The 22,892-nt window shown below is 41.2% G+C and overlaps 1 protein-coding gene across 10 annotated transcripts in view; it reads right to left on the bottom strand.

Moving 5' to 3' along the window:
• Positions 1–4,617: 4,617 nt before the first annotated feature.
• Positions 4,618–22,892, bottom strand: part of LPP (LIM domain containing preferred translocation partner in lipoma) — a 644,971-nt gene continuing 626,696 nt past the window's right edge. For all 10 annotated transcript variants that reach the window (XM_032359809.1, XM_032359818.1, XM_032359824.1 and 7 more), the window contains 3 exons: positions 14,640–14,818; positions 8,656–8,776; positions 4,618–5,718 (listed from right to left, as the gene is read on the bottom strand). In XM_032359809.1, the coding sequence (XP_032215700.1) occupies positions 5,590–5,718; positions 8,656–8,776; positions 14,640–14,818 (429 nt within the window). In that variant the 3' untranslated portion in view covers positions 4,618–5,589. The remainder of the gene's footprint in view (positions 5,719–8,655; positions 8,777–14,639; positions 14,819–22,892) is intronic.

Here is a 22,892-nt window from a genome sequence, read left to right on the forward strand (position 1 = left end):
AATGGAAGTGAGAGCAGAAATCAAAGGTGAAAATATATCCTTAGAAATATAAGCTTTTTCCAAACAGATTTTAAAAAAATGGACACAGAGGGCATACTTTTATCAATATTAGCCAGAGTTCAAAAGAATCTCAAAGCTGAATTTTAACAAAATGTTTTACTGACAGACCCAGACTTGTTCTTCTCAGGTTGCTTTTTTTGTTTTTTATAAACATACTACAGGCCTGTGAACTGTGCTCTGAGAACAACTCTGGCGCTGACCTACCCCCTGTAAAATACTGTGATTCAACTATTAGGATTTAATATTATGCTCATAGGCAAAATGTTGATATGTATAAAAATTCTGGAAAGATAATGGCTTTTCTTTGCCATGAGGAAAATTACCAAGTTTCATTAGGAATAAAATAACATGCCACACCATTTAAAAATATGTTTGTTTTGGCCAAAATACTTTGCATTTTTAAAAAAAAATTCCTAACCTAGTCTTAGAAAGATCACTTTGCATATAGCTGAGAAAAGTAGGGCAGTCATAAAGAATTTGCCAAGAACTCTATGATCTGAGTCCCTGATGAAAAGTCATTAAAATCAACCTGAAAGACTCTATTATCTCATCTTGCTTTATGAATAAACACAATCTGGAAAATATGCCCTTTTAAAGGAAGGATTTATGGATGCCATGCATATTTGACAGTAGCCTCCTTCCCTTGTACATCTGTAAAGATCAGGATGCACTGATATAATTTACCTATGAAAAGTCCAAGCACAATAATATTAACAGGTAGGATGAAAAGCAGGACAGAATGTAAGAAAGGAAGGCAGGAGATAAAAAAGGAGGTGGGAGAGAAAAAGGCGAGGAGGGAGAGAAGAATTCTCACCAAACCATGGAGCTTTAATCAGATAATTTTTTAAAGGTTTGAAATAGTACGTAATATGCTACCCAGACAACAGCCTCTTAAGAAGAATCTCATTCTACATATCTGTCATGTAAATAACAACCTGATATGTCCACGGTTGTACCATAATAATAACTCAGACCTCAACCTGTTCTGTCCACTATTAAATTAAGACAACAGACAAACCAAAAAGCTATGACAATTCCTAAACACGGATATGCTGAGTGGGTGGTAAAGACGCAAATGGAAATCTGTCTTCCTTATCCGACTACAACCAGAGAAAGACCAAAAACAATCACTAACAACATCCAACATCACCTCCTGGCATAAAAGTGTTTTCTTAATTCAGGAATCCACAAGGTCCTTCCCAAGAGACAAGGAGAAAAGAAACATTATTAGAACCCATTAAGATAAAGAGTTTACACTTCTCTGGATTTTGTTTTCCTGTCCGATTAGTGTACTTGGAAATCTGGGAGATGATTACTAACATTATGGACGCTCCAGTGAATATTCGTAGTGGCGCAGAGACTCTAAAAATAAGGCACATATACATGTTGCTCTCAGACTGTCTCCCACGAAAGTGCCCCGAGAGAGCGATCTCAAGAAAGGGACTTCAGGCACATTTTGTGGAGGTATATCTTTTTCAGCCTACTGGCTTCCTACAGATGGCTAAAGCAGGGTATGGAACATGCTGTCATATTTCATTCATAACACACATGTACTGTAGCTCCAGGCAACAGATGGACAATCACTTGTTTAAACTACAAATGTGAAATACTAAGGTAGCATGGCAATATTTCTAGAAATGTCTATGAGAAAAAGAAGCCTTTCCAAGCCAAGAGGAGTGGTGAGAGGCTGGGAGGTCACATCAGTGTTTCCCTGATCTCCCTAGCAGCTGCCATAATTTCCCCGACACCCTTCAAAACGTGATGATGGAGGGATCAGGGGGCAGCCGACACAGATTTGACAAGAGAAGCCCAAACCATATCAAATAGAAATAACACCGTTATCCCCGGCTGGTTCACATTAATAGGATTTTTACTAACTAGGAAAACTGTTGGAAGTTGTGTTTTCAGAGACCGGTCTATATTCAATAAATCCTCTACTATAGCCCTCTTGTCAAAGTGCTCTCTGTCTTCCTCTGAACCCAAATAAAAACACTTGTTTAAATGTAGTTAGAATTTTATAGACTTTAAACATCACCATAAACAATTTTTTCAGAATCTTGCGTGGTGAGGAAACAATGATAGTGTTGATAACTCGGCTGCATGGGTCAACAGACAGCCAATGAAGTAATCTTGATCAGAGAAGTTGCCCCTACATAAACAGTTTAGCAATGACAGGGGAAAAAAAAAACCCACGTCTTTGAGCTGCAGAGATGTCCAGCATCTCAAAGCCTCGATGCCTTATGCTGGGACACATGACTTAGTTGTGAGTTTCAAATGCAATTTTGATTGCAAACGAGACTTCATGTTGACTCAGTGTGAGCTAGGGATCCAGACAGTAAAGGAATTTGATTTTGGAATGCTATGCAGAGCCCATGACATAGTGGGTTTCTTTTTTCCTTTTCCACGTCTCTCATCACACGGAATTACCAAATATTTGTGTTCTTGACAATTTTTTAAAGCCATATAGTTTAACAAACTTTCTCTTATATACTTTGATTTTTCTATTATTTATGAATTTAAATAACAATCAAGACTCTACACCAAAAGACAAAATAATTATAATTGTCAGGTAATAGTGATCTTTCTGTCTCTGTTATAGGCAAAACTTAACATAACTAAAACACTAAAGAGTGATTTGGCATTAGTTTAAACCAAAGGATTAATAGAAAAGACAAGAAAGCAATATAAATCATATACTTAAGAAATCCTGGAACAAAATAACATAGGATCCTTTCCTTACTCTATCTTGTGAAAGAAAAGAAATCTGAATCTAAATATTTCTGCATATGTGTGTGCACATTCATTATTACAAAAGTATATTAAGTCTATATTAAAAAGAGATTTACTTTAAAACTCTTTGGTAAAGATACTCTGAGGTTATGTGATAAAAATGTACTATAAAGACTGAAAGCCACCAGTATTCTGGCAATGCCACAGTGATGGGTCTGTGACAGCATTTTCTTATAACTCTCTCTCTTTAAAATGTTTTGGCTTGTAAACATTTAGTTACACAAGGACTTAAATGTAACAAACAAGTAGAATGTTATTGCATTTTTAGGGTATAAATATTTCATACATTTTCCTCTTTTGGCAAAATTCATAATAATATGACGGTGCTTCAAGAGATAAAATCCATCCCTCAATAAATTGGGCTTTTGGCCTAAGCACAATTTCCCCCAAGTATTTCATAGAAAACAAATTGCTGAGACAATTCAAGCAAATTACATTATCTCTCCAATTGTCTAATAGTTAGTGCTTTTTGAGGTCATCAGCAAGACTGATCTTGGAGGATGGAAGTTCAGAGATATAGTCACTACAGTATCTTCAAATTCACACGCTGCCCAAAATGAATCCCATTGTGTTTCCCATTAAGAAAAATATAAGGCCAATGATAAGAGTAGCAAAGTAAGGAAAAGCAAAGTTTTCCGAGAAAACTTTGCGAAGTCCCAACTTTGGTGGTCTCTTTGGATGACCAAGGCAAAAAAAGCCACACATTAACTTAGGTGAGCTAATGGCCATAGGCTTAAGAATTTCTTATTGAAAAAGAAAAAGAAAGAAAGAAAACTGAACAATCATTCCTACTAAAGTAAAATCGATGTAACTGGAATTCCTGAGGCATGGGTATAATTCAAAACAGGCACAAATACTTTTTCATTTCTGTTTTGAGTGTTAAAATTAAAAATTCAAATAAAAGTCGGACAAGAAAATCAACTTTATCACTTAATCATGAAAAAGGTATTTGTGGACTCAGGAAAGGGTGCATAAGGGAATGTTAACTATATTTGTTATATTTGATTTCTTAAACTGGGTGTTATGTATATAGGGATTCATTATATTATTATTTATATTTTGTGTATACTTAAAATACTTCATAATTTAAAAGTATATACTTGTGGAAGATTTGAAGAAACGTTTAAGAAATCTCAATCCAAAATACTCGATTAGTTTACAAAATGGCAACCTGCTGTTACAAAGATGGGCGTCTCTCTTTAAAAGAAACAAGTTAGAACCCAAAAGAAGGGTTCTCTAGTTGGCAAGCAAGCATTTCAGTGCCCAGTAAGAGTTTGAATAAAGATTCTAGGCAGAGCCTCTGCATATTTTTAGCTCAGAAAGGCAGGTTTTTTTTTTTTGTTTGTTTTTTGTTTTTTTTTCAGAGATTGTCTTTGAAAAGTGTGGTATAAATGTCACATTCATGAATATGAACACGTCTCCCGTGATATGCAATTTGAGTTGCGGCGGGATTATGGGAGTGATGAAACTGTGGTTTCACCATTTTTTCAAGCTTTCCTGTCGTTTTAAAGTAAACTAAACAAAACTCCACAATTTTATTTTGTGTGCTCTGATTTGCAGTTGTCAGGCAAAAAGGACCCGGGCCTGGGGCGGGGTGGAGGAAGTGGGGGAGGAAGAATAGGCACAGTTCTTTACGACTGTCTTCCCCCACAGAAAACTCGACTTTACGACTGTCTTCCCCCACAGAAAACTCGACTTTACGACTGTCTTCCCCCACAGAAAACTCGACTTTACGACTGTCTTCCCCCACAGAAAACTCGACTTTACGACTGTCTTCCACCACAGAAAACTCGACTTTGGTAGTTGTGTTTGGATCAAAAAACAACATGGCAGTATTTCTGAGATGAAAAGTGGGACAGTATTGTAACTGTAATGTTCCAGAGAAAACAAAGTTTGTCTGAATTATGAGGTCTAGGTAGCACGGAAAAGGGAAATCTTAAGACGGAATGGTGGGATAATAATAAGCTTTTCAAAATACCCCCAAAATGCTTTTTTTCCCCTGCATTCCTTTAGGAAAAAAAAAAAAAAGTGAACTTTGGATCTCTTTCATCAATAACTGTTTTCAAATGAGCCCTGACCACTGGTCACTACAGATTTTGAATTTCCAATCAAATTTGGTTACAAATTAAATTTGGGCTTATTTTAACCTATGTAATTTACAGCTTAAATTCTTTGTAGCCTAACATATACATGGCACACTATTTTTCCCCCCCAAGGGGCATGACTGGTTTAGAGTAACAGAAAGATGTACTTTTTAATGCACAGAAAAAGAGTGGCTATACTTCCTGTTCACAGGCCACGTGGAACTGACAGGACGGACCCTTCAAGCCTAAAAGCACCTGTGAGTTGGCCCGACTCACCCAAGAAAAACTGTGTGACAGCAAATACCACACTAAAAAAGCCATTCAACCAGATGAAAAGTGAAACAAACATAGGGATTAAAAGTTACAGGAATGCAGAAGTGAATGGGATGGAGTATAATCCGTGCAAAAATGTGGAAGTCCTTGGGAACAAAGGCCCATCAAGGTCCTACATGATTAAATGTGAAATGTGTATTTGGTGAGAACGTAAAAAAAAAAAAAAACTCATCATCTATGTGCTTCTGAAGAAAGGTTAATATTAGAGGAAGAACAGAGACCATCTCACGGCTTGATTGCCTTTCCTGTATTTCCCATATCTTTGTCTTGTGCTTCCTTCTTCTCAGTGCCCCCAACTAAGCAGCTCAGCAGGCAACTGTATTTAGAGGTCGGTGCTGGCCTTGGCGGTGAGCACCCTGATGCGGGCAGAGTTGCAGGTCTTACAGAGGATGTGTCCATCCAGAGGGTAGCAGCCTTGGTTGTCGCCTTCGGACAGGAGACCACCACAGTCCTGGAAAAATGGAAAGGATGTAAGAAAAACTGGAAACTAGGAGTGTGAGGACTGCTTTCCTTAGCTTTCCGTTTGACGCCTCCATAATGCGGTCACTTCCTACCTTTCCTCTTCCTGTACCACTGGACCCCTCCGGTCCTTCCCCAGGATACAACATACCATCTGGAACTAGGCTTAATGAGAGATTGGGGGCATAAACACAAAAAGGGTAAAACGAACCCCACCTCCCACCGTCTCAGGTTACGTCACAGGAAATGCACATTCAAGAAGAGGAGAACCCAAGGGTCTGGGACCTCAAGGAGTAATTTTGTTCTCTCATCCAGGCAACAAAAACAGCAAGAACAAGAGAAAATAAAACAAGAGGAGATCCTTAACTGCTAAGTCATCTTAACACTTGATCACGAGTCTTGAGATCAGGAATACACAGGCGCACGGACAGAACTCCTGGGCCGTTTCTGGGCAGAAGCAGGTCTGGAGAGGGCCTGCTTCCAAGCAGAAGGGCCAGCCCTAGGTTCCGCATCCTGGCTCCAGCTGTTGCGAGAAAACAAAACCCTAACGTGTGCTGGGAGTACTGGTTTGCTGCACGTTCTGAGGGATACAGTGTGGTGTGGGAACGTGTTGGACCGAGAGCCGGCCTCTCCCGGGGGCGCCCCTTAGCTCTGCCTTGGTGTCACTGAGAAGAGTTCCTGCGTGTCCAACTCACCAAGCCTTTGGGAGGATCAAAGAGGAAACTGGATGTGAGTGTACTTTGAAACAAATGCAGGGAGCACCAGAGCTGGGAAGGATCAAAGCAACGTCCTACTGTCAATAACACCTCTGCAGCTCCATTTTAGAAAGTGACATGTAACCGCCAAATGCCGGCCCTTACTTTGGGAGGACATGGAAGTTTCTTTGAAAAGAAAAATACAGGACTTCCTCTGGCCGTATGTGGCCCTCGCTCACTTCAGCAGAAACTCTTCTAAAAGGCCAGCACCATCGCACACGCCCTGCTGCTGCTGTCTGCTAAGACAGTCGGGAGGTCACTGGTGCTCCCGTCTGTATGTGGCTAACGATGGAATGCGAGCTGAGAAAGGGCAGGGCTGACAGCAGCAGCAGCAGTGGCAGCAGGAGCCAGGCTGACTCCCCAGAAGCCAGCCTTGCCCCAGTGAGCAGCCATCCCGCTACTCTAGGGGCACCCGGGACACTGTGCGTAATGGAATTAAATGAACTCTTCTCATCGCGATAAAGAAAGTAGGGAATTTCATAAATGACATGGCCATAAGCATTTAGTGAGCTGACCTCTACGGTCACCTGGGCACCGTGAAGAGCCCAGAGTCAACCACAATGTCGGCACCATCAATGCCCGGACTCTGGGAACCCAAAGGGGCCACCTGGGGTATCCAGTGCACCCTCCTCGTTTCTGTAGAGGGGGAAGTGAGGAGCAGAAGGGGACATGATTTCTCCAGTGTCATGCGGGGTCTGAGACAGGACTAGAATGATGGTCTGCCCTCTTCTAATCCAGTACTCTTCCCGGGCTATAGCATTGCTTTGTAAACAAACAAAAAACCAACTTCACAGGCCTTTAAAGCACACTTCATTTTTACTGCTCTCATTTCATTGGGAAGGAGGAAAGGCACCTTTATGCAACTCTGGGCACAAAATCCCAGGCCATTTAAGGTCAAAGCCTATTGGTATGCATAGCAAGTGTGTGGGCAGTGTTGGGAAGCTTTTCTTCTTTAAGCCTCAGTTTCTCCTTCTGTAAAATGACCTCAAAGGCATCTATCAGCTTTTTCACACTTATGAATCAGGTCGGTTTTAAGGCTGGAGGTGGCTCTTCCTCCGTAGTCATAAAGTCTGGCATGAAAGCTGGTAGATTACCTTTTCTCATGTTAAGGACACAGACACAGATGCAGCTTGGGCTCTAGGGCAAAACAAAGAACCCCACATCAATCAGGTGGTGGGTTTCAGCTAGAGCAATGAGTGGATCGAACACAGTCCTAGAGAGCCGGGGAGGCCCCATCCCCAGTGTCTTGGGAAGATCACCCAGCGGGACGAGATGAACCAACGGGCGAGGGTGTGGTGGTAAGGCAGTTCAGGCTCTCCTTCCCAGAGGGAAGAGGGAGCTGGTAAGTACCGTCCTCAGATGAGCTAGTAAAAAACAAGAAAATGGCTTCAAAGAGGGGGCTCTGCATAACTAGAACCAGGATAAGAAAACATTTTAAAATCACTTCCTGAATGCAGTGCCCTTTTGATATACAGATTATAAGGGAAGGACTTGTGTGCTTTGCTGTAGAAATGACTACATGCCCCTTGGGCAAGAAGCCTTCCTTGTCATTTTCAGCCTGGATTATGAGCCTCTTATGTGTGTACCCACAGCACCTGTGCGCACCTCTGTGGGGCCCTTCGCAGCCGCCTAGCCTGACCTGACCTGACCTGACCGCCTGTCATATATGCTCAGTCAGTGCCTGTAACTCAACCAATCTCTGTGACTTGGAGCACCAAGCTCCTACTGCTTTGAGAGGAGTTAATTTTCCTCCTTTCCCCTGAGTGAGGTTGACTCTTCTGTCCCACAGAAGTATCAGAGCCATGGTTAAAGAGCAGTGTAACAATAATAATTATGGTAACAAGAATACCATTTGTCCCTAATTTAGCACTTTGTGATTTACAATGTCCTTTAATACCCAGTTTTGCATTTTAGTCACTCAGCCAAATCTGAGGAGGTTCCTAAGGATTTGAGTACTTTTCACAGGTGGGGAAATTGAGACTGAGTGGTGAAGTGACTTACCCAGTGTCGCTAGCCTTAAATGAAAGCCTAAGATCTAAAACCCCAAGTCCTGTGAACACAGGCATCAGGGGGCTTTCCCGGCCTGAATAATTGCCGTATTTGTGGAAACCCAGCTCTGCTGGGCCTTTCCATGCCTGCCATGCAGTGATGGGGGTGGGGAGCTGACCACAGACCTCACAGCGGTAGCAATGAACATGGAAATCGCGATCCAGAGCCACAATCCGGACAGTCTCCTCCTGGCCTGGGGCTGGCATGATAGGCTCCTTGCACACAGAACATCGGGGGGCAAATTTCCTGTAAATGGAGACACAGGTCTGGTTAGATTCTGACCAATGGAGGAGACCCGGAAGTGAAAAAGAAAAGGAGTTAGCAAAGGGTCAGGACATCTGCTCTGTCGTCTTGTGTGACCTTGAACAAGTCACTTTCCTTCTCTGGGTCTGCTTCCTCAGCTATAAGGGATTTAAGACTTGGTGATTTGTGGAGGTCCTTCTAAACAAGAACATTGTGATATTTGGTGAGGTGGGGAGTTAGTGCATGAAGTGCTTCTAGGAGCTCCTGGCCACTTGGTGTGTGACATGAAGTTCGCTGGTGGATAGATTGCAAACACAGACCCTGGGCTAGGAAAGGGGACTGGGACCCTTACTTGTTTCCTTTGCTTGACTTTGTCTTGCTTGACTATCTGCTTCTAGACTTGTGTACTTGCTCCCCAGGCCCTACACAAATATTCTGAGGTTGGTAATTGTGTCATTCCCTCTTACTACAGCCTCTTTCTCTCAAACTGAGCTCTAGGAATTAACACAAGAAACCTCAACCACACACCTTGTCGAAACAGCAGAGTAGCCAGTCTGAATACACCAAACTTGACACCAAACTCACTATGACCAAGTTTGCACTTCCTATGTTTCAGTTGTGTTAAACTGTGGTTTAAAAAGAAAAAAAAGTTCCAAAGCCATCAAGTTCTTTATTCTTTTTTTTTTCTTTAAGATTTTATTCATTTATTTGACAGAGAGAGATCACAAGCAGGCAGAGAGGCAGGCAGAGAGAGAAGGGGGGGAAGCAGGCTCCCCGCTGAGCAGAGAGCCCAATGCGGGGTTCAATCCCAAGAACCTGAGATCATGACCTGAGCTGAAGGCAGAGGCTTAACCCATTGAGCCATGCAGGTGCCCCAAGTTCTTTATTCTTTAGAGGGTCTTAACACTTCCAAAAGGTGTAAACACTTAGACGTGTAGATACGCATACACATACATGTGCTTTTGAGACTAATTGTTGGTGAGGAATCCTAATATTTCCTGATCTCTTACTATTCCTTAATACGATCGAAGGCCCTAAAATCTGTCTCTCATAACAGATTAAGAGGCTGCAAATACAGGCTGTGCGTTCATCTGTATCTCCTGGAAATTAGGGGTGGCATTTGGGAAGGTGTGAAATGAGACATGATTTGAAATGGCCATGGATTAAAAACTGAAGAGATGGAGGGGAAAAAAAAAAAGGACAAACAGACTGAGCGAGCCGGTTTTTTTCATGGTAATGGTTTTGAGATTAATGACGTTAAAATTTATCTATTTGTAGTGAGACTTAAAAAGAAATAATGATAGTAATCTAATACTTTGCAGAGCACTTTATGGTTGTCAAAGCATTTTTACATACATTATACTCTATATGTACATATTAATTTTCTTGGCAGCACCCAAAAGGCATCTGTGTGGCTGCAATCTAAATAAATATGAATTAAGCAGCAGATCAATTGATTGCTATGAAAGAAAAATTAAAAGGATCATGGTACAACTGCAGCAGTAATCAGAGTTGTTATAATTGGCATTTTATGCAAGAAATTTACACCCAGTGGTAAAAAAAAAAAAAAAATGCTTCGGACTACCTGATTATTTTTGAATCTGGGTCACCAGTAGTGAAATAAGCAGGCTTCTGGAATCCAGCGTGCAGACTTTCCTTTCCCCACGCCCATCGAGACTGTAGTCTGTGAGGTCAGAAGCATATCTTGGCCCATCATTGAACTGTGAGCTTGCTCCTTTTTCCTCAGCCACAATCACTTATGTCTTTAGGATAAACTGAATTTGCCTATTTTAGTAGTAATTGTTTGCATATCTTTGGGGACCACTGAACTGTGAGTTTCTAGCGGGCAGGTTTTGCTCCATCTCTGAATATCCAGAAACAACTCCTACGACCAGGGCAAACAATGGAATTTCAGGCTCTATCTAATGAAATGAAGCGTCTGCCATATTGTTCTATATAAAGATGTTACTTAGAGCTTCATGTTCAACCTGAAGGTCCTTCCTCTTTGGACCGGCATAAACTGTATTCTCGCTGAGTCATGATTCCTTCCTACCGATTGGCCTCATTTCCATGATGGGAAAAAACAAAGTAAAGAGACAGGAAGTGGTTTCCACAGTCCCCACAGTGTTCTTGGGCCGGCATTTTGAAGACTTTTCTAAATCCCAGGTGGTCTGTTTCAAGGCTCAGCTCACTAAGCAGACAATAATAATAATAATAAAACATTTGAGGAAAACAACCACTTTTGATGGTTGAAACAGCTACCATATATTGTGTGCTGATTATGTGCCAAGCCTTGTTAAGCCCTCTGTGCACTTGACCTCATTTTTTAACTGACAGCAACATTATGAAGAAGTAGCTTTTTTTTTTTTTTATCATTTCTGCTTCATAGCCACAGGAGCCAAGACTCAGAGTGGGCCGGTCTTCATCATCTTTATCCTGGCACATTTCTGGCAATCAACAAACGGGTGCTGATTAGACAAATAAGTGGATGGGTGTAATGCCCCTGATAAGAAAGCATGGATAGTGAAATAAAGGATCAACGCAATGAAAGGGTCAGCTAAATAAGCCGGCTTTTCTGAGCTCACTGTCCTGGCACTGGGAATACAGAAATAAACTAGGGCTCCAGCAGTCCTACTGGTGAGGGAGTTCTACATATTTCTGCATTTGTTCTGTTAGTCGAGATGTACACATCCTGTCATATTGCAAAAATGCAATAGGTAAAGATATGTAAAACTGGGTGTGTGTATGTATATTCTTATGTATATTCTTTATTACTAACAAGGCAACGGTTAAGTATTAGGTATACCCGATTTACAAAATTCTACAGAACATAAACAGAGAGATATAAATTCATTCAGGGGGATAGGGAGGGGTTGAGGTCAGGGAACTGTTCTCAGAGGAGGTGGTAAATGAGCTGGGGCTTAAAAGATGGCTATTTAAGTGAAATGCAAAAGTATGTTTGGTGTCTGTAGTGTGTGTGTGTGTGTGTGTGTGTGTGTGTGGATGCGGGTGGATACAGTCAGTTTGCCAGGGAACTAGTTTGAGCAGTCATCTGAAATAACATATGGGAAAAGAGTGGGTAGACCTAATAGGATGGAGGAGTTGGGCCAACCTTGACTGAAGGTAGTTATGCAGGGGATGGCCCATTTACAAGGCCTCAAAAATAGTATTTGGGAAGCTTATTACTCACCGTGCAGTCCAAGACCACCGGGGAGCTTGTCAGAATGCAGAATTGTAGGTCCCACCCCAGACCTACTGAATTAGAATTTGCAGTTTAACAAGATCCCTAGGTGACTTGTAAGCACATTAACATTTGGGAAGCACTGGTTTAGAAGACAGGATGCTAAGCAGGCGAGATGAATCCCTTCTCATGGGCCTTCTGCGTCTCACAGTGACTTCCACTCCCAGGCTGCTCTAGTTACAGCCCAGCAAACCTTCCATGAATTAGAGAAGCCCTTCCTCACTTTGTGCCCTTCTTTATTCCTGAGTTGTTCCTGCTGTCAGGAATCTCCATTTCTCACTTAAAATGCTCTTCCAATTCTGCTTCCAGAAGCCTCCCTAGATCTCAGGGCCAAGTAATCTTCTCTGACTCTGACAGCTCAAGCTTCTGCCTCTGCCTGTCTCATTGTGTCTGGCCCCTTCTGCCTGATATCACACATACTCTGTGCTTATTCTCCCCCTCCTCCTGGCAAGCTCCTTGCTGACAGGGGCTTTTCCCTCCGTGTCTGTGCATTTTCTACCCCTGCAATTTCTCTCCTTGGATCTCTCTCTCCTTTAGCACTGAGCACATAGAGGGCTCTTTGTAGATGTGGTTGAATTGAATTGAAAGATACCTCCTAAAAGCTCATAGAGTGAGACCAAGAATCAAGGCCGCCCAAAACAGTCTGCAGAAGGAGGTTGTATCCCCCAGTGTACTCTCTCGTTAGCCTGGCAATGCCTGCCCTGGGTGGGGCTTTTAGCTGCTTTGTGTTCTAGTACTTTCAAGGCTCACAAACAGAGTTCTGTAAAATGTATCTCTAATTTTCCTTTGGGAAATGGTGAAAAGATCAAAAAGCTTTCCCTGCTACATACCTGCCAATCATCCAGACAACATTATTTTTTAAAAAAATAATCTGTGTCTTAACATGCCATTGAATTGGCGGTGGAGCTGGGGGCTCAGAGACGGTTCTTCCCTTTTAGCTGCTAAGACTGCTTGTCTGGAGTGTTCAGACCCACACACGTATGTCACCAGACCCAAGTCTCTAATTATGCTCCTCACTCTTAGAAATGAAAGACAAATGGCAGAGATATAAACTTCCATTTGTCAGAATTGATTTCCTGTTTTAATTGGGGGGTGTAATAGATCAGTCTTTTCTAAGCAGCAGAAACGTGTGTGCTCTGATTACATCTACCCGTCCTCCTTGGATTAGGGTACGTCTAAGAAAGGAGAGAAACCGTGATAGAAACATACTCCCCATCGGTATCTTTTCACTTCCCTTAAATAGATGCAGGTTTTTTTTTTTTTTAATGTGTAATTACAAGCTAAAAATATCAATAACGTGAAGTACAATTTATGCTGTGACTGCCCTTTCCAAGTGAGCCCTTACTTGTCTAATTCAGGTTGAGAATTCCTGCCTCTGGGGTTTTTTTTTAATTCATTCAGCCTCACGTCTTTTGGTGAGGTTTTTCAATTTCTTTGCTACTTGGAAAGTGGTCAGGAAATTCACTTTTAAAATAGAGGAGTCTCAGGTCCCCAGACTGCCTGTGGCAAGTACCTCCTGATTGTTGACAATCAACAGAGCGATGAAAATTAACCCGCAAGACTACACATCTGGAGGTCATAAAACGGAGACCCAAACTGGGGAGTCACGTGAGCTTTATCTCTGGGAGAGCTTCAGACTGTCCTCAAAGACCCAGACTGCCCAGCAAGGAAGCCAGAAAGCCTCTGTGCCAGCAGCTTGTAGATCTCCACTGTGGCTTTCGTATCATTTCTAAATATATGCAACAGATCTCATCAACCAATCAGCTAACTAAGAAAGGGGCCAGATAAACAGAAGCAAAACACAAAATTGTACAATTGTCAAGAAAACCCCAGCTATGACAGAGGAAAGAGGGCCCGACGAATGAGAAAACCGAATAAGGACACATTTTTTCCAGGCCCATGAGTAAGTGGTCTTGACCTTGAGAGTCGACTTCCTAATCTTCCTCAAAAACAGGACCACATTCATTAATGTTATTAGAAAGTGTCCTGAGGAAGAGAAGGCCTGGGTCGGGAAAGAGGTTATGGGACGATGTGAATGTGTTGCTAATGACAGGAAAATGACCCCCAAATGTGAGGGGCTTGCCCTAGGAAGAGGGAATGAACTGTTCCGTGTCCATTGCCCTCTCCATATTACCCCCACTCTGCAGACTGGCAAAGATACAGAGGACGGCTCTAGAGAGAACCTTGGACTGTCACACCTGGGGAGCTTCAAGACAGGCTCTGTTCTAATGAGCAGACTGAAAAGCTCCAAGGCATTCAGCAATTTGTCCACTGTAACACATCTTGCTCATGTATAGGCCAGGGAAGTCTACCTTAGGATCCTTCCTCTTTCCAATACACATATTCTGCAGCTGAGTCAACGTTCTTAGTATCAGAGCCACACAAAGATGTGACAGATCAGCCCCAGGGCAGCCTATAGGCAGAAACAAGGCTGGAGAACAGCTGGATTAACTGATACCCATTCCTGCATTAGGAGAGGGGGATAAACAAGCCCTTCTTAAGGTCCCATCAAATCCTGGGATTCTGCAGCTTTGACAGAAGAGAACGGATGGCCCCGAGATAAGCCTGTGAGAACAGATTCCAAAGGGGACTGGCAGGCTCGAGGGAACAAAGCAGACCGCCTACTTGTGGAAGTCCTCAATGCAGTGAATGAGGCCACCAGCGTCCACGGTGAATGGGATCCCATCAAGGCTGCGGTGGCACATCACACAGGTAAAGCAGTGAGGATGATAGGCCTTCCCGGTGGCTCGCAGAATCCGCTCCATGATGGGCTTGGAGCACACGCTGCACTGCTCCAGGGTATTCTGGGGAGGGAAAGAGACAAGCCAGTGTCAGGTTGCGACTTGCTGTGTTCCATGCATGTAGTCCCTTATAGCATGACTAGCACCTTACAGACACACTGGCTCGTGTGCCTATCACAGTACCTGGAAGAAGGCAGAGTGTGTAACAAGGAAACACATGAAATAGATCGAGTGTCTTTTTTAAATTCACGCATGGAGGTGGTGGCAAAGGATTGTGGCAGGTGGTGGCAGGGAGGTGGTTCTAGGATTTAGAACATGTCTTCTGACTTCTCTCTCTTTTCTACCACTACTGCAGGGTTGATGGCAAATGTTCCTGTGAAGGCACAGAGAGTAAGTATTTCTGGGTTTGCTGCAGCATTTCAGTTCTGCTGTCATAGGGTGAAAGCAGCTGCAAACAGTACTAAGCAGATGGGCATGACCGTGTTCCAATAAAACTTTATTTACAAAAGCAGGCTGGAGTTAGCTCACAGCTGCAGTTTCTGGACCCCTGAACTACATAACCCAGGTTCTCCGCTAGAAGAACACATAACTATTCTGAAACCCGATTAGTCATCAAAAACCTGGTAGGGTCACCAAGGACCTTAAGATTTTAGAGTGGTCTGCCTGATGACGGACATACACAGAGCATGCTGGGTGCAGAGCCCCATCAGAGCTCGGATCAGTGAGGCTAGATTATTTTAAGCCTTGATTCAAACACCACCTCCAAGTTTAGTGTTGTGAACTCTTGATAGAAATGTTGAATCTAGAGAGGCTCCTGTTATGATAAGTGAATTAGGATAGTCAACTTCTCTGGCTTAAAAAAATATGCTGAACTTTAAAAGTGAAAAACAAAAATGCTCCCACAAAAGGATACCACATATTGAGTCAGGACTCCAAAAGATTGATAAGATTTGCTATTAACTTTCCATCCTTCCCTAGAATCCCATGCTGTCTTACCAAACAACTATGTTTCCCAGGTAATATGCTATATTCCAAGTGAGATGTCTGGACTGATGGGGAGTTTACAATCCAGAATAAACCTGAGATGGGGGTCTGATGAGAAAGATGCAGAACTGGAACTGCCCTCTCACCACAAGAACCTTTAAATGCCTGTAGGCATCAGTGCTGACGTCTCCACCACAGCAACAGTCTCTGACTGGCTTCCTTGTTTGCATCTCTCCTCCTATAACACTGTAACTCATATAACACTAGAACTCCCTATCCCCCAAATTATTTTTGGTTTCCTTTCTAAAACACAGATGTGACCAAGTCACATGGCTGCTACCAAAAACTTCTATGGCTCTACAATGTGAAAAGCCCTCATTCCTCAACTGACATCCAACCTCCGTTTCTAGGGTCAGGTTTTCCTAATGTCTCAGACCGCTCTACTCTTATTCAATCTGTGCATAGGCTAATGCCAAGTATGAACCACAGTTTGTCATTTTGCTCTTTCAAGGTACAGATCAGAAGGTAACTTGCCAGTGAAGCCTTCCTGGATGCCTTCATTTGCAATCAACACCTTCTTCCTCTACCCTTCCCAAGCACTTAATTAAAACTGCTTATAGCATTACAGTGTCCGCTGTATTAAAATTATCTGTGGGGCGCCTGGATGGCTCAGTCAGTGAAGCTTTTGTCCTTGGCTCAGGTCATGATACCAGGGTCCAGGGATCGAGTCCCCCTTTGCTTCTCCCTCTGCCTGCTGCTCTCCCCTGCTTGTGCTTGCTCAGTCTCTCTCTCTGACAAATAGAGAAATGAAGTCTTAAAAAAGTTATTTGCACATTTGTGCAAACTAATTTCTTTAAGGGAAGGGGCCATGTCTTTCTTTTTAAAGTTTAGCATTTTAACTCCAGGGTAGTTAACATAGTGTTATATTAGTTTCAGGCGTACAATATAGTGATTCAATGATTCTATCACAGTGATTCTATATCACGCAGTGCTCATCATGATAAGGGAATTCTTTTTTTTTTTTTAAGATTTTATTTATTTATTTGACAGGCAGAGATCACAAGAAGGCAGAGAGAGAGAAGAAAATGGGCTCCCTGCTGAGCAGAGAGCCCGATGCAGGGCTCGATCCCAGGACCCTGGGATCATGACCTGAGCCGAAGGCAGAGGCTTTAACCCACTGAGCCACCCAGGCGCCCCAATAAGTGAATTCTTAATTCCTGTCACCTATTTCACCCATCCCCCTACCCACCTCGCCTCTGGTAACCATCAGTCTGTTCTCTAGAGTTAAGGGTCTTGTTTCTTGGTTTCTTACTTTCTTTCCCTTTGTTCATTCGCTTCCTTTCTTAAATTCCACATACGGTATTTGTTATTCTTTCACTGTCTTGTGTTGCTTAGTATTATACACTCTAGCTTCATCTATGTTGTTACAAATGGCAAGATTTCATTCCTTTCTTTGTGGCTGAGTAATACTCCAGTGTGTGTGTGTGTGTGTGTGTGTGTGTGTGTACACCATATCTTCTTTATCCATTCATCTATTGGTGGACTTGGGGGGCTTCCGTAATTTGGCTGTTGTAAACAATGCTGCAAAAAACATGTGAATCATATATCCTTTCAAACTGGTATTTTTGTATTTTGGGGGGTAAAAACTCAGTAGTGTGTCACTGGATTTTAGTTCTTATTTTTAACTTTTTGAGGACCATCTCTACTATTTTCAGTAGTGGCCACACCTGTTTGCACTATAACCAATAATGCACAAGGGTCCCCTTTTCTCCAAATCTTTGCCAATGCGTGTTGTTTTTTGTGTTTTTGATTTTTAGCCAACCTGACAACAATTTAGAATTGCATTTCCCTGATGGTAAGTGATGTTGAGTATCTTTTCTGTCGGCCATCTGGATATATTCTTTGGAGCAATGTCTGTTCTTGCCTTCTGCCCATTTATTAATTGGATTAGTGTGTGTGTGCATTTGTGTGTGTCTTGGGTTGTATACTTTGTATATTGGATACTAACCCTTTATTGGATATGTTCATTTGCAAATATCTTCTCATATTTAGTAGGTTGTCTTTTAGTTTTGTTGATTGTTTCCTTCGCTGTGCAGAAGGTTTTTATTTTGATATAGTCCCAATAGCTTATTTTTGCTTTTATTTTCCTTGCCTCAGGAGACACATCTAGAAAAATATTGGTATGGCCAATATCAGAGGAATTACTGCCTATGCTCTCTTCTAGGATTTTTATGGTTTCAGGTCTCACATTTAGGTCTTTAATCGATTTTGAGTGTATTTTTGTGTATTGTGTAAAAAAGTGGTCTAGTTTCATTCTTTTGCATGTAGCAATTTTCCCAATACCATTTGAAGAGAATTTTTGAAGAGACTTTTTCCACTGCATATTCCTGCCTTTGAAGAGACTTTGAAGAGACTTTTCCATGACATGTTCCTGCCTATTTGTCAAAGATTAATTGACCATGTACTTGTGGCTTTGTCTCTGGGCTTTCTATCCTGTTTCACTGATCTATGTGTCTATTTATTGTGCCGTACCATACTGTTCTGATTACTACAGCTCTGTGGTATAATTTGAAATCTGGAATTGTGATAACTTCAACTTAGTTTTTTCTTTCTCAAGATTGCTGTTGCTGTTTGGGGTATTCTGTGGTTCCATATAAATTTTAGAATTTTTTATTCTAGTTCTGTCAAAAATGCTGTTAGTATTTTGATAGGGATTGTATTAAATCTGTAGATTCCTTTCGGTACTATAGACATTTTAACAATATTTGTTTTTTCAACCCATGAACATGGAATATCTTTCTATTTGTGTTATCTTGAGTTTCTTTCATCAGCGATGTAGTTTACAGTGTACAGGTTTTTTTCTCCTTAGTTAAGTTTATTATTAAGTATTTCATTATTTTTGGTGTAATTGTAAATGGGTTGCTTTCTTAATTTCTCTTTCTGTCCCTTCCTTATTAGTATCTAGAAATGCAATGGATTTCTGCATATTGATTTTGCACCCTGTGGCCTTATGGAATTTATTTTTCAATTCCAATAGTGTTTTGGTGGAGTCTTTAGGGTTTTCTATGTATGTAGTACCATGTCATCTGCAAGTTGTCAAGGTTTTACTTCTCCCTTACCAATTTGGATGTCTTTACTTTTTCTTGTCTGAGTGCTGTTACTAGAACTTCTAGTACTATGTTGAATAAAAGTGGCAAACGTAGACATTGTAGTCTTGTTCCTGATCTTAGGGATAAAATTCTCAGGTTTTCTTTTGTTTGTTTGTTTTTGTTTTTTACCATTCAGTATGATGTTAGCTGTGGGTTTTTCATCTATGGCCTTTACTATATTGAGGTATGTCCCCTCTAAGCCAACTTTTTTGAAGGTGTTTATCATGAATGTTGTACTTTATCAAATGCTTTTTCTGCATCTATCAAAATGACCATATAGTTTTTAACCTTTTTCTTGTTGATGTGCTATATCACATTGATTGATTTGTGAATACTGAAACACCCTTGAAACCCAGGAATAAATTCCACTTGATCATAGTCATGATTTTTTTTTCATGTATTGTTGGATTTAATTTGCTAATGTTTTGTTGAGGATTTTTACATTTGTGTTCATCAGTGATATTGGTCTGTAGTTTCCTTTTTTTGGGGGGGGGGTGTCTTCATCTGGTTTTGGTATCAGAGTAATGCAGGCCTTGGAGACCATGTCTTAAGAATGTATTTTGCTCCTCAAAATGTTGAAAATAGAACTGCCCTATGACCCAGCAATTGCACTATTGGGTATTTACCCTAAAGATACAAACGTAGTGATCCAAAGGGGCATGTGCACCCGAATGTTTATAGCAGCAATGTCCACAATAGCCAAACTATGGAAAGAACCTAGATGTCCATCAACAGATGAATGGATCAAGAAGATGTGGTATATATACACAATGGAATACTATGCAGCCATCAAAAGAAATGAAATCTTGCCATTTGCGACAACATGGATGGAACTAGAGCGTATCATGCTTAGCGAAATAAGTCAAGCAGAGAAAGACAACTATCATATGATTTCCCTGATATGAGGAAGTGGTGATGCAACATGGGGGCTTAAGTGGGTAGGAGAAGAATAAATGAAACAAGATGGGATTGGGAGGTAGACAAACCATAAGTGACTCTTAATCTCACAAAACAAACTGAGGGTTGCTGGGGGGAGGGGGTTTGGGAGAAGGGGGTGGGATTATGGACATTGGGGATGGTATGTGCTTTGGTGAGTGCTGTGAAGTGTGTAAACCTGGTGATTCACAGACCTGTACCCCTGGGGATAAAAACATATGTTTATAAAAAATAAAAAATTAAAAAAAAAAAAGAATGTATTTTGCAGTCTCATATTAACACCCAGTATCCTACCTGGAATAAAACTAACCCTAGGATGAATGTGTGTAAAAAGAATGAATGAAGGAATATTATTTACATCCTACCCAGGCATTACTGGACTGGTTTGATTCTCCTGACTCTGGAATCCATCCCAAAATGAATTGGTAAATTCATCACCATCTTCTCCTCAAAGCTGTGGTTGCTGGAGGTTCTGAAATTGCTTAGTATGCCTCTGGTCACAGTCTAAACTCATGGAAACTATTAACCTATTTTCCCCCCATTTTGAAGTGGTGAAATTAAAATAGCAGAAGAACATAAGATGAAAGTCTGGAGAAAATGACCCTCTGGACAATGAGGGCCCTGCTTTTTCTCTGTCCTGGTGATCTGAGCTGATGTGGCTGCAAACTGTCTTCCCAGAGCTTATGTTTTGCTCTTTGTGGCTTTTAACCATTTTTTTTTTTTTTTTTTTAAAGGCAGCCCTGTAATGGAAGAGAACAAACCAGAGAATGTTTGACCAGTGAATGTTTTTGTTCGCACTGAGGCCTGGCTGCAAGATTTAGCCCATTTATTCAATACAGCAGCAGCATATAAGGGTGAGTCAGTTTCTAAGGAAAGACTTTATGGTCTCTGGAAGCACTGTTTAAAGGACAGGTAAGCTGCACGTTTATGCTACAAAGGAAGAACAGTGTAAAAGATACCTAAAGTGAGACAACTATAATACGCCTGCAAATCAGAAAATGAAGGTTTTAAGAATATGGCTGACTGGAAGCTTGGGCTAGCAAATGGTGGAGGAGGACATATAAAACGTCTCTAGCCAGTTCCCTTTACTGAACCTTTCTCCTTTCAGTCTCTAGCTGGTCCACTAGAAGCCATAGACACATCTTCTCTTTGAGGAAGCGTAAAGACTCTTTACCCTTATCATGTTAAGTGTAGTTATCATCTGTCATCATACAAAGTTATTACAGTACTATTGATTCTATTTCCTGGGTTGTACTTTTCATCTCCATGACTTATTTATTTTATAACTGGAAGTTTGAATCATTATGTTGTGCACATGAAACTAATATACCATTGTATATCAGCTATACTTAATACCAATAATAATAATCATAATCATAATAATTATCCAAAGGTTATGAACATAGTGATTCAAAGGGGCACATGCACCCCAATGTTTATGTCAGCAATGGCCACAATAGCCAAAATATGAAAAGAACCCAGATGTCCATTGACAGATGAATGGATAAAGAAGATGTGGTATATACATAGACACATATATGTGTATTATATACATATATATACATATATACAATGGAATATTACTCAGCCCTCAAAAAGAATGAACTCTTGCCATTTACAATGATGTGGATAGAAGTAGAAGGTATTATGCTAAGCAAAATAAATCGGTCAGAGAAAGACAAATACCACATGATTTCACTCATATGTGGAATTTCAGAAACAAAACAGAAGAATATAGGGGATGGGGAAAAAACAAAGTGAGATGAAATCAGAGATGGAGGCAAACCGCAGAGACTCTTAACTTTAGGAAACAAACTGAGGGTTCCTGGAGGGGAGTGGGGTAAGGAGATGGGGTAACTGGGTGATGATCATTAAGGAGGGCCCGTGATGTAATGAGCACTGGGTGTTACATGCAACTGGCGAATCATTAAATTCTACCCCTGAAACAAAGAAAACACTATATGTTAACTAAATTAAATTTAAAGATTTATTTATTTATTTATTTATTTATTACAGAAGAAAGAGAGCGAGCAAGCAAGTGGGGGTAGGGACAGAGGGAGAGACTCTCCAGCAGACTTCCTGCTGAGTGTGGAGCTGGACGTGGGATGCTGGGCTTGAACACAAGACCTGTAAGATCATGACCTGAGCCAAAACTAAGAGTTGGACACTTAACTAACTAAACCACCCAGGTGTGCCCTTATTGAATTTAAATTTAAAAAAAAAAAAAGATGCACTCTCTAATAAATAGATAGGTAGACAGTAAAGGACTTTCACAATGTTGGAGAGGAAGGAATAAGGAATTCCTCTAGTCTAGGTCTCTGATTTCACAGGTGAAAAACAGATCCAGAGCACTAATACAGTTGGATGTGAGTCACGGAGTTCATTAGGGACAGAGGAGAGACTATTACCCCAGGTTCCTGTACCTCCCTCACTCAGATATGGATCTGATGAATTAATTGTGTTGCCATAGGGAGGGAAAGCTGCTAGATGAAGAATATGGACCGTTCATTAACATCCACTCTATGGGTCCTTGGGTAAATCTTTTCTTCTCCCTAGACCTCAGTTTTCTCAACTGCAAAACAATGATTAATTCTAACTACAATTGTATTGCTCTGTGATAGATCAGAATTAACAACAGCAGGGAAAGAACAACGTTTCCATTACTAGAGGTATACTAGAAACAACTGGGTGACCTCTGGTCTGAAGTTTGAAAGGAGGGTTCATGTGTTAGAAACCTGGACTGTATAAAATCTTTACTCTGTCTTAACCACTTGAAATGACTAATGGTAAAATTTCAAACATGACAGAGAAAGATCTTTGTGTCTTCTTATAGAAGGTTATTTTACAACCAAACCAAAAGATGCCCTCTCTGCATAAACACAAGCCTTTTCTCAAGTCAGTTAAGATGAAATGGCTAATAAATAAAACAGTTTTTAAGGAAACAGAAAAAGAAATATGTCTCCAAGCAAATAAGTGAAAGAAGGACATCTGTAAGTATGTCTACTCAATGCATCTTGTGTGTGGTGTAGGGGTGTCATGGCGGAATGGGCGGGGGTTTAGGAAGGAAG

This window comes from Mustela erminea, chromosome 1 (genome assembly GCF_009829155.1).
Source record: "Mustela erminea isolate mMusErm1 chromosome 1, mMusErm1.Pri, whole genome shotgun sequence".
NCBI lineage: Eukaryota > Metazoa > Chordata > Mammalia > Carnivora > Mustelidae > Mustela > Mustela erminea.